The 20,320-nt window shown below is 36.0% G+C and overlaps 2 protein-coding genes across 4 annotated transcripts; one reads left to right on the forward strand and one right to left on the reverse strand.

Moving 5' to 3' along the window:
• Positions 1-636: 636 nt before the first annotated feature.
• On the reverse strand, positions 637-6,336 carry zmp:0000001088 (trypsin). Its single transcript, XM_059527077.1, has 5 exons — positions 6,230-6,336; positions 4,466-4,625; positions 3,179-3,320; positions 1,964-2,227; positions 637-1,307 (listed from the first exon to the last, which is right to left on the reverse strand). Exons 1-5 carry the CDS (start codon positions 6,282-6,284, stop codon positions 1,137-1,139), a joined length of 792 nt encoding a protein of 263 aa, XP_059383060.1. The 5' UTR covers positions 6,285-6,336; the 3' UTR covers positions 637-1,136.
• A 3,607-nt stretch (positions 6,337-9,943) lies between these two features.
• Positions 9,944-20,180, forward strand: LOC132117773 (trypsin-3). 3 transcript variants are annotated; one of them, XM_059527079.1, is made up of 6 exons: positions 9,944-10,498; positions 10,736-10,830; positions 11,362-11,512; positions 11,625-11,766; positions 16,689-16,946; positions 19,870-20,180. In XM_059527079.1, the coding sequence occupies exons 2-6, from the start codon at positions 10,782-10,784 to the stop codon at positions 20,026-20,028; spliced, it is 759 nt and encodes a 252-aa protein (XP_059383062.1). In that variant the 5' UTR covers positions 9,944-10,498; positions 10,736-10,781; the 3' UTR covers positions 20,029-20,180. The 3 variants fall into 3 exon arrangements, with proteins under 3 accessions (XP_059383062.1, XP_059383063.1, XP_059383061.1); XM_059527080.1 differs by having other exon boundaries at positions 10,772-10,830; XM_059527078.1 differs by having other exon boundaries at positions 9,945-10,830.
• Positions 20,181-20,320: the final 140 nt, after the last annotated feature.

Genomic DNA, 20,320 nt, shown 5'->3' on the forward strand with positions numbered 1-20,320 from the left:
AGCAGTTTAGGGTGGTTTAAAATATATTTTATGCAGAACATAACATTAATATCTCAATACTTTTGCATTATCAAAGAACTTCCTTATTTATATATACACTAGCATCAAAAGTTTAATGTTTACAACAAAAAAAAAGTCTCTTATGCTCACTACGGCTGCATTTATTTGCTCAAAAAATACAGTAAAAATAACAATATTGTGAAATATTATTACAGTTTAAAGTAACTGCTTTCTGATTAAATATATTTTAAAATGTAATTTATTCCTGTGTTTTTTTTAGCATTATTACTGATGAAAACTGTGATGCTGCTTAATTTTTTTTTTTTTTTGGAAACCATGATACTTTTTTCAGGATTCTTTGATGAATAAAAAGAAAAGCATTTATTAGAAATTCTTTGTAACATTATTACTGTTTTTACTGTCACTTTTGACCAACTGAATGCATCTTTGCTGAATAAAAATTTATTCATATATGAATTATTTTAAATGTCTTACTACTATATATATATATATATATATATATATATATATATATATATATATATATATATATATATATATACACACATACATAATGTATCTATTTAATGTATCTATCCATAATGCATTTTGCTAAATTATTAATTTTGTGCTCCACAGATGAAAGACAAAAAGGCAGTTTTATACTGGTCAACAAAACATGATTAAAAAATATTTTTTATAAGTAAACTATTCATTTCACCTGTAAGTGTAACCAGTTTGGTTACAGTCCAAATGAAAGTCTGTTTGATTAAAATCATTTTAATGTTGAATATTTCATTCTCACATGTACCATTCCATATAAAAGTATTCGTAATTTGTTGCGTTTTTTTTTTTAAATATTCCTTCAGCTTTCTATTGTTAGTTTTCACCGACATTGTGGGGAAGCAGCAATATGGCACATTTAAGGAACAGTTTGCTACAAACTACTGTGTTTAAAAAAAGGTCTACCAGCTGTTGAGGAACAGATGTGCTGTTTCAGAGCAGTGCTGTACTCGTCTGGAAATCATCAACAGTCCTAACTTTTCAATTAGAAGAAAGTAGCAACAGTATTCGTGTTGGCATGTTTCGAGGCCGTTTCAAGTTCGATTAGGGGAGTGCTGGGGTAACACTGCAGTCTAATACTTGAGGCACCTTCCATAAAAGCCAAATATAGTTCCATCGATCCATTGACGAAACCTGGAGACGGATGTGTAGACGCCTGGGTACCGGGCATCAGCACAGCCATTGCCCCAGGAGACGATGCCATAAACACGGCCCTCACACACCAGCGGCCCTCCAGAATCCCCCTGCAGAAAGATCCATCATATTAATACGATTATGATCAGATGGTGTGCAAGAAGAGTGACCAGACTAGAACTAGAAGGAGAACCTCACGACACAAGAATATGTCTTAAAAATTGAGCATTACGTAGCAGATTGGAGCTTGGGTGAGAGGGGTTGAAATATATAGAATTACAACATCAGTTCAAATATATTTTTTGTTTTTATTTATTAATTCTTTTGCACTGCCATTCAAAATATATGTAAGCTAAATCTGAAATGTTTCTTGAACAAGAAATCATCATATTTATTAGAAAGGTTTTGGAAGGATCATGTGACACTTAAGACTGGAGTAATGATTTTTGAGATTTTCTTTTTTTTTTTAAATCAACAGCTTTGCAGTGCAACCAATTAGATTTACAAGTTGTTGGCAAAAACAGTGTGACTGAATATAAGATGACCATGTTCCTCACAACAAAGTCCAGTAAATCACTACAATTGTGCTAATAGTTACCAGTAGTTTATTCCAAGACGTTGTTTTTTTATTATTCCAAAATATCTACTATTTATGAACACCACTTATTCATAAATAACAGATTTCCAGCAGGATCAGAAATAGTCAGTTGTCCTGTGCCATTCACATTAAGGTAAGTGCTTGTGAAGCAATAATCGATTGTCTCACTTTACATGCGTCTTTTCCTCCTTCGCTGTATCCTGCACAGATCATATTCTCTGTGATGTTTCCATTAAAAGAGTCCGTGGCATTGCAAACTGTGCTGGACACAATGGGCAACTTGACCGTGCGCAGGGTGTCAGGGATTCCTCCCGTTGGAGTGGTGAAGCCCCAGCCGGACACAGTGCACAAGCGACCCACGGCCACCATAGCGTCCTGCCGAGGCAGCGGCGCCAGAGACACAAAGCTGTTCACATAGATGGGAGACTGCAGCTGAACAGGTGAGAGAAAGGAAGAATTAACAGTGCACATAAAGCATGCAATAAAATGCTGTTCTTGTTACTTTTATTGATCAAGTAAACTTTTCTGAAACCCTAACATTTTCACCAGTTGACATCTCAAATAATGACACTTTTTGCCTAATTTGACTAAATTACATCTTGATTGGAAATGATGCACAACAAGTGATATTATATTATATTATATTATATTATATTATATTATATTATATTATATTATATTATATTATATTATATTATATTATATTATATTATATTATATTATATTATATTATATTATATTATATTATATTATATTATATTATATTTTTACATGTATACTCAAATTGAAACATCTATGTTATAGTGTTATACTAAAGGTGTTATGCTTTATAAAGTCCAATTTGTTAACAGTAATTAATACATTAACTAATATGCACTAATAATAAGCAATATATTTGTTATACTATTTATTAATCTTTGTTAATTTTTTAGTTAATAAAAAAAACTATTTGTTCCTGCTACAGCTCATGTCCAAGCAATATTATTAACAGATACAACTTTTCATTTTCATAATTGTAGTATAGTATTACTAAAGATTGAAATGAATGTGAACTTCTGGAATGCTTCAGAAGCATTTTTCTATGTTCACTAATGTAGGTGACTAATTTTAACAAATGAATTATGTGAAATGATATCAAATTATATAGTATAGTAATTTTAATATAAAAGTATAGAATTTTAAGTTTACAAGTAAAACTTTAAAGGTGTAAAACACGCATGCAGTATTATTGCCGCACCGATTACTGAGAGACACATCCATCACCTCATGTAATATGACTTGATGCCGGATCATTGTGTTCATTTTATATGCATGAAAGGAATCAATGATTCACAGCTAGTGACGGTTTGGTGTAACGCAGGAGCATTGATTGCACTGCCTCACCTTAATGAGCATGATGTCTGCGTTATTGGTGGCTCTGTTGTACTGTGGGTGAGGTATTAAAACATGAGGCCTGCGGAACTGCTCCGTCCCCTCATATAATCCCACAGAAAAGTCTCCAGCCACGATCCTCATGTTTGCCGCCCTGAAGACACAAACCAACACTGATTTTCATAAAGACTGATTTGGAACTTGAGTTCGAAAACTCTACTTTTATTGTATTTTACTGTACTTCTGCTTGTAACATACCTTCACATTTATGGTTTTTGGAAATAAAAACCATGAATTATCATACAGTACATTATCAAAATTTTAGATTTCCAGAAATTACTTATAATTATTATATTTTAACTCATATTTGTTATCCGTTATGTACATTAGTGTGTTTTGTGGCATGATTTCTGTTATTTATTTCTGTAGTTGAACTCTATTCTGTTCTTTTTTTTCCACCTGTATTATCCAGAGTTTGATAACTCAAGTACCTCGGTATATTAACATTATATAATTTAAAATATACAGATATGAGTTATAAAATATAGCCTTTAAGTGCCAGTATGTCATCCCATAATGCCTGAATCATTGTCACCATACTTTTACTGTGAATCACTAGCAACCCTGTCTGCCAGTTTTTTAACACTTGCTGGTTTAAGCTGGTCACCTGCTGTTCAGATGGTTTTGATGATTGATCGGCTGGTCTATTAGCCTAAGTAGCTAAAAACAGCCTGACTAAACAAAGAAGTGGTCAAAACCCTTCTAAACCAGTCTCCTTAACCAGCTATGATCAGGCTAGAAGACCAGCTATAAAACAATAATATATTATTTGTTTAACACACACACATGCACATATAGATTGTTACGTAAACTATTTGTGTTATTAATTATCATTGGTCTAGTTTGTGTAGTTTTATTTTTGTCTAATATTTTTTTCCCCCCAAAAATTTAAAACTACAATAATCATGAATGAATTTGAGTCATTACTACATTGTTATTTTATCATTAATTTATCACTTTATCATTACATTTACTATAATTAAACTCTGTTTCTTTACATTTTTGGAGTTGTTTTACATTTTTTGTCATTAGACCTTCCAATATGAATACATAGAATGCTTGAGTGCCATACTGTTATTATGGTAACCACCTCAGATGAACACAACATCTGAGTTAGTCTCGCCAAAATGGAAAAACACACACTGACTAACCTGATACTGAATCTCTGAAATACATACATACATACATACATACAAATGCTCAATTCCAACAGTTTCTGTGTCCGCTCATTGATCTTACCCTATATTGCAGTGTGCTGCGGTCAGGATCCAGTATTTGTTAATCAAGGTCCCGCCACAGAAGTGCTGGCCCGTGGCGCTCTGAATGGACACGATGTATCTGATGGAGTACGGCGCCGGGACGTATCCACCCACGATACGGCTCTGTATCACATCCTGACCTGAGAAACAAACCAGCACACATGTGAATTCACTGACAGCATCTTCAAGCTCTTGATTTTCCTTTCACATACGCACACGTGGAGGCCGCTCTGACTCCAAACCTTTGTCTTGGAAGGAGAGAGTGTAACTTAAGGTTGTCAATACCGAACAATGCAACGTAAACAATATGGTTTTTTTCTCTGTCTAAATCTGTCTGCACAAGACTATGGTTTCCAAACACGTGCATCATGAACAGATGATCCGTGTTTGATTTGACTGGGGATTGGAAAGTCATCTCTGGTCTATATGTTGCCTTTGGGCTTTTTGATCTGCATTTAACAATTAGGCAGCTGTATGTGTCGCGGTTGAAGTAATCCTATACAATATTAGCAGGCCTTCATCCTGTCCGTGTGAAACACATAAATGCTGATTTTATAATTAATAATGCAACCTTGATTGAATAATCTTAGACCTCACGAGGATTGTCAGCAGCGTGACCTTTATCAGATTGCTTTATGAAGCTTTCAACGTGAGGAAATCCTAAACGTTAAAGCGCACAAAGCATTGAATTCCCCTTACATGAAGAGGTTATGTACTTCTATTGTTAGCTGTTTATGTCGTGAAGTAGCAAAAACAGTAAACAATGCTGAGCATCAGTGTTTATGGAATTAGATTACAGCGTTTGGGGATTTAAATAGCCTTGTTTTGGGTTTTTTTGTTATTCAGCGTGAATTTACGTTAGATTCCAGCATCTGATGGATTGGTTAAGATTTATTTTGCACATTCTAAGATTTATAATTGCTTTTCAGGACTTTTTTTCCGTGTTGGTAATGAAAACGATTTGTTTCGGGCTTCTTTGGATTTCCTCCAGTGAAGTTGCACTCAGAGCAGGCTGTCAGGATGAAGGGCCCATCCATCAATAAAAGAAAACTTTTAGTTTGTCCTCATATTTCATTTCTGCACTAATCAAAACACTGACAAAACTTCAGCCAGACGTCCAAAATTGCTTACAAATAAACTACCCAGTATTAAAAGTCAGATCCAAAAAGTCTCCTATAGCAATCTTTATTTATTTAAGCTCAGAAAACTTGGCATCATTTTTTTACAGTATATGTCTATTAAACATCAGTGTGTCAGTAAAATTCTTTGACTTAATATACTGTAGCAGAGTTATTTTGGCGTTATTTTATTATTTTTTTTTTCCTGTAGGTTGACAGATTGAATCTATAACATTGCAATATTCCATCAATTTATTTTATTAAAAACAATTATGTTGTTGTTATTATTTATTCTAATTATAAAATACTATATTATTTCTAATATTTTAAAATCAAAAGACAGATGTTGTAAAATAATCACTGGCATTTTAAAATGAAAATTGTCACGTCATTATTTGCATGAAAATTCATAGCAAATCACCCCAAATTTCTTTTTTGTTTCTTTTTTTCTTCTTTTTTTCTTTTTTACAAGATTGTCTTTTTGCAGTAAAAACTTCACTTACAGTTCATTGCTTTGCTCAAGGTACAGTACACGTTTGCTCCACAAGCCACAACACTCAATGCCGCTATACTGTGTTAATGCACTGAAAGGATTTTGTAGGAATGAAATATAAATCTGTACTTACAGCTCACCACGAGGAGCTCCAGGAGAACACAAAGCAGAAGCAGTGGCAGGTTCATACTGATGGAGATGCAGACGCAGAGACAGACACAGACACATACACATCCACAGGTGCAGACCAGACTGAGACGAGCTTTGCTTCAGGTACTCTGATTCCTCACCTGGGGACAGATCACCTCTGCATTCTCGGGTTTCCCAGTTTCCTAGTTCCTATATCCGTCTCCATGGTCACAATGTTGTCTGAGAGCGGGAACAATATATAATTGAAGCTTTCTTAACCAAACCTGTGACCGTTTGTTTAGTTTTTTTTATTTAGGATCAATACAAATGCCTATGTCATATGCTATTTGCGTCATATAGCAGATTAAATTCTGCAGTTAAAGAATCGGTCAGATTTACTGTAGCTTTTATTATTCTGTGTTATATAAGGCTTTTTGGTTTATATTACTAATGCTTTCAGTGGCCCCATAAAGACTTAATTCAATTTAAACTGTCATTGCTTTAAAAATGCACAAAAAATAAAAGTGTAATTTGAAATCAAATGATCCTTTGACCATTTTTCTGAAAAATATCAGTTTTATATGTATATATATATATATATATATATATATATACATAAATATATACATACATACATACATACACACACACACACACACACACACTCTCACACACACACACACACAAACAATTTTAGTCCCTTTTAACTAAACATTATTAGAAATCATTTACACAATTTCAATAAAACTCATAAAGAACATAATAGAAAGAGATTTAAAATAAATAATAAAATAACCAGTCAAAAGTAATTGCATAAAAAGGCTAAACTGGATCATTTTAAATCAGATCACACTTTTTTTGTGTGTGTGACATTTTTATAATTTTGATCCTCTTTTTCAAGAAAACTACCTAAACTGATTTTTTCACAATTTAAAACCCCCAACCTACATACCAGAATAAAAATAATAAAAATAATAAAAAAAATTAATAATAAAACAAAACAAAATAAGTTAAAAGCAGTGCTATTTTAGTATCATTGGGATTATTTTACAGGTTTTGTTAATATTTTGAATTCGATTTTATTTTTTATAGTTTCTGCTTTCATGTTAAATTTAGTTAAAGTTTTAGTTATTTTGCTGTGTTTTTGTTAGTCTTTTTATAATTTTTTTGTTGTTTTAAATATGTCAGTGTATTTATTCATTTTCATTTCAGTTTTAGTTTTTTTGTTTTTTAGTAAATAAAGATATTCATAGTTTTTATATTTTATTACATTTTTATTCATTAATTTTATTATATATATGTCCTTAGCTTGAAACCCCAGCTAAAGTAATTTTTTGTTTTGTGATTTCTATGTACAATTATCCTTCAAAAAGTGAGGAACATTCTATGAAAATGTAACCTTGATATCTTTAAAACTGATTAAGACCATGTTAAAGATTGAAATCTTAGTGAAATTAATGGTTGAAATTAAACTTTGATGCTTGTTATGTCATAACTAGATTTTGAGACTTCAGACTGGATTTCAGAGAGGTCTCCTATATATATGCAATGCTAAACAGGCAGTTTTCTATTGAATAAATATAGTAAGTTAAATGTGTGCTTATGTGTCTGTGTATACATTTATATATATATATATATATATATATGTGTGTGTGTGTGTGTGTGTTGTGTGTGTGTGTGTGTGTGTGTGTGTGTGTGTGTGTGTGTGTGTGTGTGTGTGTGTGTGTGTGTGTATACAAACACACACATAAGCACGCATTTTACTTACTATATTTATATAAAAATAGTTGTTTTAAACCATATATATTTTGGAATACAATAAAACATTACAAAAATAAAAGAAAGATTATGGGTGCCAGTGAATGTTTCTGAACCGCTTTAACCAATGGACCAACAGAAAAAATCCCCATTAGATCTGGCTGCTGGGAATTGTGGGATTGCCCCAGATCTGTAGCAGGGATCATTAAAAATGAAGATGCAGATACATGGTGTGATCTCTGTGAGCAGTGTTAGCTAATGATCTCCTCTCAGTCTGACACAGCATAATCTACATCTCATTTATTGTGTCTCTGTCTCATGGCTGCTTCCCCCGATGCTGACTGATGCCGTTTAAATGCCTGATTGTTGTTCTGCTCTCTCGATTCTACCACAACAGAGCGATTAGCCCTCTTCATCACCCTCCTCATCATCGTGACAAGATGTCTCTGGCTTCTGTGTTAGATCCTCTGCTCCGAGCCCTGCAGGGCCCGGTCCTGTCACACGTTTAATAGAGAAATTGGAGACTGTTCTGTTGTCAGTGGACTATTAATCATGGCTTTGGCATTCATTAATAACTGACCGCTTAAATTGGATCTTTCATCCGTACAGTTGTCATGGTAATTAGGGGGACAGTGATGTCACAGCACTGCTGAGATTCCACATATACAGTCCTTTGTTTTATAGAATCTGTGTGTCTTTAAAGCAGTTTGAGAGGGAATAAATCATGTGGAATAACTTTAGATGTCAATATTTTTTATTTTGTTTTATTATTTTCACCATTTAAAAATTCTACATAATATGGAATAATTTTAAGTGACATTCACAGGACATAACGGAAAACTAAATCTGATGACTGTTTTTTTTTAATCACTTCAACCATTGAAGTTTAAAATTCCACAAATTATTATTTGAAATAACTTTGAATGAAATTCCTTAGAGTCATCTTAATGAATTAACAAACAACTAAAGCTGATTGCATGTTCCGATTTTATTTTATTTGCAAAATTACTATTTCTACAAAATTATGTGGAATAAATTGAAATTATGTTCAGTGGAGGTAACAAACAACTAAACTAATGACCTATTTATTGCATTTATTTATTATCTTTTTTTTTTTTTTTTTAATATGAGCATAATTTAATTGAAGTAAATTAATTAACATTTATTTAATTATAAATTTTTGCTCTTTGTTAAAAAAATCGCATGATGATATAAAACCAACTTATGTTTTTGTGTTAAATGAGAAAAAAATTTATAGCATTACACAATGAAACAAATGACAATATTTGTTGTAAAAACACTGCATAAATAAGTAATTCTACTATAAGCAAAGTTTTAATACTGATGTATCAAATGAACCAAATCAGACAGCATTGAGACACTCCCAGACAACCTGATTTTATCTTCATATTCAGTAAAGCTCCTATAATGTCAAAGTTTTCCCACGAGTGATTCTAAAGCTGTTCTGTAAGCTGCCAACCTTTGTTTTTGAGAAAACCCCCACAGTCTGAGTGGGTGTGAGATGGAGGATGAAGGAGCAAAGACAATAATATGGTGTGAAGTGGGATTTGTTTGCGGGGAAAACCATGTTGTCAGATTAAAGAAAGAAACTAAAGGTAAATAAATTGAATTCTTTAGTTGCATATACAGATTTAGATATATATCTGGGAAATAATGTGTTCATTATGTGCTCACCAGCAGAGAATTAAGCACTGATTAAATGTTAGAAAGGAACCGAATCATTATATTCGAGTTACAAATGTCGCAAAAGCTTAAATCTGAGAACCAAATGTATTGTCAAATCATAAATGGCATCCACAGATGAATAGATATTCATCTGTTTCTAACAGTATTTTATTACACTGAAAGCAAATACTTTAAATCAGCTAGGCGTTACCTAATAAATTCATAATTTCATCTAGAAGCACATTGCTTATTAAAATGTCGTACTTTATACAGTATATTGTTCTGATCTGGTTAGAATTCATTTATAAAGAGACTATATGCAAAAGTCTTTAGCTCTAAATCATTAATAATGTCAGATTCTGGTTTTGAAAAGCTTTTTTGTTTCAGGATAGCATACATTCAATCGTGTGTCATTTCCAAGAAAATTATGGTGAAAAAATCTCAAACTTGTTGTTAAAAACATTTCTATTGATGTAACCCAAGCTTGCGATATTCTGAAACACTGTTCATTTGACAACACCCTCAGTACTTGTGTTTAACGCTTCCATTGAAACGAGTGAACTGGGTGTTGTTCTGAATCTCCAGCACACAATAGGTCATAATAAAGAGTGTTGAATCAGATACGCGTGACACTGAGGGACTTCATCTTTGTCAGGTACTAGGTCAGTATCTGTTATACTGTGGGGTAGATGTACAGTTTGTTGTTTGTCGGACAACAGCAGGCCAGCAGAAGCTCTGGACACGGATAGGGTGTCAGTATAAAAGGAGAGAAGTACTGAAATCAGCAGTTGGAGGTCATTCAAACTTGGGAGGTGAGGAATTATCACTGGTGAGTCTTCACATATTTTATTTCCTTTTTCCTCCTCGACTGTCTCATGTCAAAAAGGCATTAGAATGTCTCGTAAGTCATTGACTTGTGAAAAAAAAAGCCTAAGTGGCATTATATTGTGATCAGATATTTTTTTCTGCACTCTTGAACTGTATCGGGTTGCTATTGTACAGTTTTGAAGGATGCAAGACGACATACAGACTTCAGCATTGATAGACTCTTTTTCATTTATTACAGGCTTTCGTAATATTTCGGACACTTATTTTCTTACAGTGCTGACAGAATGGCTCAGTTATTGTGGGTATTTCTTGTGCTTGCTGCAACATTCAAAGGTAAGCAATGCATTTACATTTATTCATTTAGCTGATGCTTTTATCCAGAGCGACTTACATTTGCCATATATGTCAGAGGTCGCGCGCCTCTGGAGCAACTAGGGGTTAAGCGTCTTGCTCAGGGACACATTGGTGTTCACAGTGGATTCAAACCTGGGTCTCTCACACCAAAGGCATGTGTCTTATCCACTGCGCCAACACCACCCCATAATTAAAAGAGTGAGAATCACCCAAGCTTAGAATTACCATTTGTCTAATTCATTTAGAAGTCTATTCCACATTAAAATTTTCAGGATATAGCATTCAATAAAAAGTCATGATTTATAATTGCATATGTAAGCATATGTAAGCTAACATAATCATAGTTAAGTTAAAATAGAGTTTTAAACATGGTATGTGGGTGTGGCTTAGATTTCTTCATAGAAATGGTTCATTTTAACATCATCTAAACTATAAATTTTCTTCTAAAATGTTGAATATATAGCCTAAATATGTAAAATGTGTATTTTCCATGTTTTTTTAATTGACTAGATACATTGCCACAAAGGATCATTGGGGGTCAAGAGGTCGTGCCTTACTCTATCAAATACCAGGCATCTCTTCAGGTTGACATGAAGCATTACTGTGGAGGAACCCTCATTCATCCTCAGTGGGTGTTGACTGCTGCCCACTGCTGGAGACCGTACGTACTGAAGCTCGCTTTTAAAACAACATTTGCTCACGTTTTATATAAATAGAAGGAAAGTATTTCATTGGAAAATGCCCTGTATGTTGTATTGTATTTGAATGGACAGGGCCAGTGTGATTAAGGTGGTGCTGAGTGAGCACAATCTTGCTGTAGACGAGGGATTTGAGCAAGTGCTTGATGTCTCCAGAATCTACAGCCATTTTGCCTACAATCCAAAATCTTTTAACAATGACATCATGCTCCTTAAGGTAAGAAACACATAACAAATACTAAAAATGACTGATTCTGTGGTGCTATTTGAAGACTTGATATATACGCGAAGAATCCTGCTACAGATTACATTTTTTGTTTGTTTGATATTATGTTAATTAATGTGCAGTTATACGTTTTTTATGTTGTTGTTGTTGTTGTTGTTGTTTTTTTACAATGTTTTACAAAGTATTAATTTAAATACAAAAATCTAAATATATATTTTTAAAGTACCTCATTTAATAAAAAAGTGTAGTAAACCTTACTACATTTGAATTACAACTGGTTGAGGCAGCCAAGTATGGACCAGATTCCGGTCAGATAATCAGAAGAGCAGGAGAAAATCTTTAGGTTGAGACATTTATTTTACTTCAATATATGCATCTGCAGTATGAAATGAGATGTGGTCTACAAATAATTACAAATTACTCTATTACTATTAACAGATTTATAAATTACCTATAACATCTACTGACATAATATAATAGCATAGCACCACTAGTATTTATCAGAAAATATGCATTTATAACCTAAATATATTTAACAGAAATCTCTGTACTCAAAATTACAATATGATCAACAATAACACAATAATTGGCTGAGTAATGCCTGCTTGAATACGTAACTACATAAGTAAACACATTCGTGACAACTACATGTAGCGTTAACATGCTATATGACTCAGCAGAACAATCGCGGGCATAAAATAACCGATCAAATGGAACACAATGAACAATATAAACATCAGAAATAGCAAAGGCATGCATAACATAATTATTGGATACAATATTGTTTGGACTTACTTGTATTATATGAACACTTTACAGAAAACATAGCAGCAGCAGAAACAAAGACAGACAGCGGTCTTCTCTGGTAGATAACACTAATAACTGTCCCTCTAGGGAACATGAAATGAACTTTAGTTCCTAGTTCCTAAAATAGGCTTCTATCAGGGATGCTTGTGTCATTATCCTTCAGATGAGTAAGAGGGATCAATCGCACAACTGGACTAGTGTACTTTTTGTCTTTAGCCTTGACTCTGACGATACGAATTCTACCATCAGCTCTAGCTAAGGTCTCTGTTACGGTCCCTACAGGCGTGGTAGTTGTGGATCTACAACTACAAGTACGATTTGCCCTACTGTAAGTTCCCTCCCCTCGGTCGTCCATTTGTGATGTTCCTGCATGTCTGGGAGGTATTGGCGAATAAAGGCAGCCCAGAAACTACAGCCAGCACCTGGCTATGACTCCATCTATGTTTTCCAAGCAGGTTGTTAGAATCATACAAGACCTGAGGGAACGAGGCATCTCGACGACCCATAAGTAGTAGATTTGGAGTCACAGGGTCCACATCCGCAATATCCGAGGATACTTAGCCAAGTGGCTTGAAGTTCAGGATGCTTTCAACTTCTACCAGAAGGGTGCCAGAAGTACTGGTTCTGGCACCGACTGCTGTCTAAGGATCACACGGAGTGCTACCTTAACTGATTTTATCTCACGCTCCCAGGTTTCAGATGCAAGCAACGTGTCATTAGGCATTTGTAAATAACCCCCCACGTTTCTCTTGATGGCACCCAATTTTGACTGTGAATGGGCCAAAGCAGTCTACGCCAATAGAATAGAAATGTGGTTTATAAAGATTTAACCTGCAGGGGGTAGATCTGCTAGTACTGACAGTTTCGACAGATGTGCTGGTGTTTACGAACTGCTTCTCATCCTCAAAGTATCCAATACTGGTGGCGCAGTTCTGCTAGAACCCTTTCTGAGCCAGGGTGAAGGAGTCGTTGATCTGTCTCCTTAATTAACAGCTTAGTAATATGATGGCTAGGGTCTACTACAATTGGGTGTATGGCCTCTAGGTCGAGGTCACTAGCACGCCATAGTCATCTGCCCACTCTAATGAGACCAGTGGCATCAACATATTCTGGGGCAAGTGAGCCTAAGCGACTGTTTTGTGGAACAGGATGTCCGCCCTTTAAATGTCTAACCTCATTAGGAAAGGGGTCCATTTGAGCCTGTGCCAGAAGTAGCTTTTCCGCTTCTGTTTATTCAGAAGCCTCTGTAGGAGAGTCAGTGTCATTTGTAGCCACCCCATGCAGGGATCTAACAGTGGCCTGGACGAGCTCTTGCCATGTGTTGAATTGGCTTGGATCTGGAAGAGAACTGCTAAGTACTGAAACAGTTCCAATAAAGGCCGATTTCTTTAGTTCATTGCAGTCAGGCTCTCCTTCAGTTTTGGGCATTGATGGCCATTGATCAGGTGACTGAATCAGGAAGGCTGGACCTGAGCTCCACTGATGAGGGCCTATTAACTCAGTCAGTCTAAGACCTTGTGTGATGTGGTCAGCAGGGTTGTGAGTTGACTCCACATACCTCTATTGAGACATCTCTGTTAAAGTCCGTATTTCTGCCACAGGTGTCCCTACAAACATGATTGAGATGTCAACCAGTACAACACAGTGGTAGAGTCTGACCAAAAAGTGACTTTGTGGACAGGTATGGTCAACTCAGTTTGGATCACCTTGCCCAACTGGGCGCCTGGACAGGGTAGCACAGAGGTCCAAACGAGGTATAGACAGGCATTCACGAGGTGCTACTCTAGTCCTGGCCAAGACAAAGGTAAGAATAACCTGTCCTTGATCATCTGTGGTGCAAAGGTATGCCACTGAACCGTAGGCCCTTTCTGATGCATCACTAAAGACATGAATCTCCCGGATGGCCGATGGGTTGTCAGCAGAGGCTGGGGTGTATGCTTGAGGGTAACCTAACCCAGGTAACCTAACTTTCTCTCAAATGTAACTGTTCTATGGAGTCATCCCAACCAAGGTTGTGCTTCCAGAGGTCTTGTATAATAACCCTTGTCCTGGTCATGAACGGGATAATGAACCCCAAAGGGTCATACTGACTTGCCAAAGTTTTATTTCTATTCCTCATGGTAGGCTTTACAGTCTCCACAGAATGCAAGTTGTACCCCAGAGTGAATGTATATTTTCCCAGCCTCACTAGCTGCTGCCTGTCTGTCAGGAAGCTGTTGATCCACTGACAGACGGAGGTAGGCACAGAGAGCTAAGTAAGTTTGGACAGGAGGAGGTTTGGAATGATAGTGTACTAAAGCAGAGCTGAAATCCACAAACAGGATCCTCACATAAGTCATTGGTCTGTCTAGATGTTGCAGAACATGATGCAGTCCAGTGTTTACTGCATTGTCCAAAGACCTGTTTGCTCTGTAGGCAAACTGAAGAGGATCCAGCAAGGGTCCAGTAATGTCCTTCAGGTGGGTCAGCACCAGTTTTTCAAATGACTTCATGACCACAGACGTTAGAGCCTCAGGCCTGTAGTCTTTTAGTCCTGTAATTTTGGATTTCTTTGGGATGGAGATGATGGTGGAGCGTTTGAAGCATGAAGGGACTTCGCACAGCTCCAGTGATCTGTTAAAGATCTGTGCGAAGATGGGGACCAGCTGGTCAGCACAGGATTTCAGACAATCTGGGCCTGGTGCTTTTTTCCTTTTCTGCTTCTGGAAGACCTGGTGTACCTCTTCCTTGCTGATGTGAATTGCAGGTGTGGGGGAGAGGGGGGTTGCAAGAGGTGTGAATGTTGTGTGAATGGTACACCACCTTTCATTAATGTAAAAGCATGTCCCGCCGCCACGCGATTTCTCCGTTTTGATTCTGTGTCGCGGTCCACTCTGAAGAGCTGAAATGTATAAATGTCCAGCAAAACATCAGAGTGGTCAAAAACCGGTAATATATCAGGAGATGTGTTGTGCTGAATGTCCAGCAATTTGTCTCTGGTGAAACTGATTGCAGGAATATAACTAAAGACAGGACAAACTAATGCTGCGTTTCCACCGAAATTACCTGGAACAATTGTTCCAGGAACTTTTTTCCCCCAGGAACTATTTTCCCTCCAGACCTATTGCTTTCTGCGTTTCCACTGCGGTCTAAAGTACCATAAAGATTATGCAAATATTCTGGTGACGTAGGTCTGCGCGCATTTCTCAATACAAAAAGTATGCAAATTTTGGACTTGCATCCTCGGTAGTTTGGACTTTGTGCATTCGACTCGGGAGTGTGATGTTCGCGACGACGCAAATCTGGTAATTCTGCAAATAGCAGCGTACTTGATTACATCAGTCAGCTCGCCTTGGCTACTGCAATTTTCTTCGCTGTATATTTACAGTAAAACGAAATAGAATATTGAATACCACTGCCTCCTTTCGTTTTCATTTAAACATAATAATAGCCGCAGAAATTTACTTAGTTCAGAGAAATGTGTATATACAGCCATTACAATGAAACGAAATATTATATTAATTGCCTCTTTTTATTTTCATTTTAACATATAGATAAATTGAATACAGACCAAACATTACCTGCTAGATTAACCCAAAACAAATTATATATTATGTTTAACCACTAAAGAGACATCAGGGCCAGCAGCAAATGTCAGAAGGACCAGCCGAGTTGAGACTACTCTAGGCAGAGACATGAGCACTGAGCTCCTGCTGATCGCGTGGAGTTGACCGTCTCCGAAATCAGCAAAACACATTTTTAAATAGGCGCTCTTTATAAATACACTGCAGATTTGAGTTTCAAACAACTACATTCTCACCTGAAATACTTTTAAAATTACATTTCATGACACAATAATGATAATACTTTGAAAATGATCTGAATAAATGGTGGTTGAAATCACAATGCTGCGAGAACTCACCCAACTGCACCCAAGTCCCGCCCCCGAAAGTTTACACCACCTTTAACCAATGGCATAAGCTTTTGGGTAAAATCTCAAAATCTCTTTGTTTGCCCAATGGCAGATGGGGAGAGTGTTTGGGGAAACCTGTTTGGAAACCATTATTTTCAAGATTTTTGTGCAAATTGCACACCTAAAACGGAGACATTTACATTTTTTTCCCCAGCTCAGGGTTCCAGCTCAGATTAACGCTTATGTTCAACCGGCCACACTGCCAACTGTAGACACGCCTGAGTTACTTGGAGGAACGAGCTGCACTGTGAGCGGATGGGGAGTGACACGAATATACAGTTTCTATCTGTCACCGATTCTGCGTGCAGTGGATGTGTCAATCATGAGCAACTGCCAATACTACTACTACTACAGAGTCAACGACAACATGATATGTGCAGGATCTCGCTTCGGGGGAAAAGACGCCTGCCAGGTAATCAGAGGTTTAAATGCAAACAAGAACTTCCCCAGCCCTGGTGGCAGCGAATGGAGTAGAGCACAACAGGTCCCGCCACTTTTCAAAGTATTTTTCTTATTAAACCAAACCATCTAGCTATTACATTACAAATTTTAATAAAAAAAATTATTGATATAAAACTATTGATTTAAAGTTGTTGATCATGTATGTAGAAACAGTGTATTTTTTGTAGTGTTGATTTCAAGTCCATCAAAGTCAAAGTCCAAAATGGGCCCAGTTGGACTCCGAATCGAGTCCAACTAAACACTGCTGTTTGTCAATCTCATTAGCTTATTTTAACATTTACAACTAGAAAAGGTAATGTCAATTTAAATGTAACAAAAGCAAACCTTTTGCAACTTGCCATTTTTATTTATTTTTTATCTCATGATTTGTGTTCTGCTCATCAAACCTAAAGTAACAGAAGTTATGGCTGACTTGATATATGTATTGTGACATATTTCAGAGTCAGCTTTATGACCTTTGAAATAACAGAAATCATTTGGCAAAGTGGTATGGACATATAATGCAGTCAAGACATGCCTTGTACATGTAGAACGTTTATCAACCAATCAACAGGCTACTACAGAAATAGCTAATACAGACATTTAATCAGAGGTTCAATTGGGATTTGTTATGTGGGGGAGGGGGACACTGTGGTTTCAGGCTTTTGAGTGGTGCATATGTTTATGCAAAGCCTACATCTTATATGAATTGGCAAACTGTAAGATAAGTTGCGAGAGTCCTATGAACAAATGCTGATCAAAATCATTCTAGATGCTACATGGCAGTGTGCAAAGCAACATCTGTTTGCAGGATTTTTTAAATAATTGTAAGATGTGTTTGAAGACGTGACCTTTTTTAAAACCTACAAAAATAAGTCTGAGCAGGGTAGGGCAATGTCTTATTAAACTGTAATATGACTGTAAAAACATGATTTACAATAAATAATTTTTAAGAAAAGGTATGAGCCAGAAGTATGAGTTATATTATGGAAACAAAAACTGCAGACAGGCTGATTGGAAATGTAAATTGATTATTTGCCAGCAGGAGGCGCTTTTGAATGGCAGGAAAAATAATAAAGATGCCATTGAAACTTTTCTGAAGACAGTCGGTTAACTTCAGAGATACATGCAAATAAAAACACATTTTTCGAGTTCCAAAGGCTTGAGTCTTGAGTCACTTCAGAGTAAAAATGCATCCGAGTCCATGACAAGTTGTACTTGAGTGTGAGTTCGAGTACCAATAATTCTAATTTATTTGTTTATTGGTAAACATTGGTACAGTAGTTTAGTGTAAGGAAACTGATTTTATGTCATTTGCAATGCTTCATGGGAGTGAGCGGGTACTAAAGTATGTTTTTTTTTTTTGGTGCAGTTTACTTGTTTCAATTCTCTGATTCATAATGCGTTCCGTGGAATCAAGAGTAATGTGTTTTTTCACCCCCCAAAAAAAGTTTAAATAATGGAGGCTGCGTTATGAGTACACATTTAGAATCAGTGGATGAGATTTTTACTTTTGGAACCCAAATTTTTTTTTTTTACAAAAAATCTGATTTTCTAATTCTAATTTTCATGATTAATTCAGTGTGTTACTTCCTGTTTCTTTGTAATTGTTTGTGAAATTTGCTTAAATTATTTATATGCTATTTTTAGTGCACAAAAAGAAACTAAGAAAATAATTATTAATAATAAACAATCATTATTTTGGCCATTTTAATTGGTGCAATAAATTCTACTGCAAGTACTGATGCATTCACATTATTGCAATGCATCCAGAATCTCATAGATGCGTATTTTTTGGGCACTAAAACATTAAATACTTAAATTAACTTTATTGGATCTTTTATATAATTATTTTGGCCCACCCCTGTTAAGAAACACTTTATGAAATATACAAACTATAAGCTGGTGTTATGGTAAGAACGATGGAAGACCAGGGCGGGATGCAGTTAACAGTCTTTAATGAATAAAGGAAATAGTCCTCAATGAATAGTTAGAACATAAATCACAGGCATGAATCAGAGCCAAAACAGAAACTGCCAGACGACTGGATCTTTAGATGCACTCAGCCAGTCAGGAATAGTGAAGACAGCAGAAAGGTGTGAACAGCCATGAGCAGGCCAGAACAGGTACTCTGCAAACAGGCACAGCTGGATAATACACAGACTGATGGCAGTATTACTCACAGCAGAATTAATGGTTTCACTTTCCACAGACAAGACAGGACTAGAGAACAGACGTTTCTCACGAGAGGTCATTGAATAATCCGACAACAAGACAGGGCTATGAAGAGGGAATAAGAAGCAGAGACAATCAAAAGAAGAAAAGGGAACGGGTGAGGAGAAGGGAACGAAAGGGGAAACAGCTGTAAGAGATAATGAGCGGAGGAGTGGATGTGTGTGCGTGATTGTGTGAGTGAGTGTGTGGCCACAAGAGGGAGACAGAGAAAGAGGAAAAGAAACCAGGATCATGACAGCTGGGTTGTTTAAAGTTGCTCAGAGTTTAGTTTGACCCCTCAAACACACCTGCCTTTTCATGACAGTCTGCAGTTTCCCTAATTTATGATGGCAAACAAACCCTCCCAAGGGTCCTCCCAAAGGGGTTTTCTGTGAATAAGGTGTTCTGGGAATGTTCAGGGTGCGGTCCATTGCTGACAGTCCATGGAGACATTAGATACACTCTGATATGGCACAGCTTTTCAGGGCTTTATGTTCAGTTTCTTTATGTTGTGTAATGTAAATCAAGGTGTGATAACTTAATTTAGTTACACAATAGGTAATAGTTACAGCTTTGCGGGTAACAAAAGAGTCCAGATGGTTTCAGTTTCAGTGTTTAAAAAATCAAAGAATGGAAAAAAGAAAAAAATGTCAAATGCATTATTCTTTATTCTTTTACAGGGCGATTCAGGTGGTCCTCTCATTTGTGATGGGACTTTAGAAGGCATTGTGTCTTGGGGAATTGGCTGTGCTCTTCCGTACTATCCTGGTGTCTACACAAAAGTGAGAAACTACAGCCGCTGGATCGACCAGATCATCAGCTCTGCAGCTGAAACATAGGTTCAACTGAATGTGGGAGGCCTTTCCTTCAGTCAGAATTAAGGAAAATGTGTAATCTGGAAATAAATAAAACAAGTACTGATGCTTTCACATTATTGTATCCAGAGTCTCGATAATTATAGATTAAAATGCATATTTTGGACTCTAAAATCATGAAATACTTACATTCACTTTATTATATATATATATATATATATATATATATATATATATATATATATATACAGGAATGCTTGAAATAAATTTTGAAGATAAATATAAACTGTGCCAATATGAATTTCTTTACAAAACT

This window comes from Carassius carassius, chromosome 37 (genome assembly GCF_963082965.1).
Source record: "Carassius carassius chromosome 37, fCarCar2.1, whole genome shotgun sequence".
Lineage (NCBI taxonomy): Eukaryota > Metazoa > Chordata > Actinopteri > Cypriniformes > Cyprinidae > Carassius > Carassius carassius.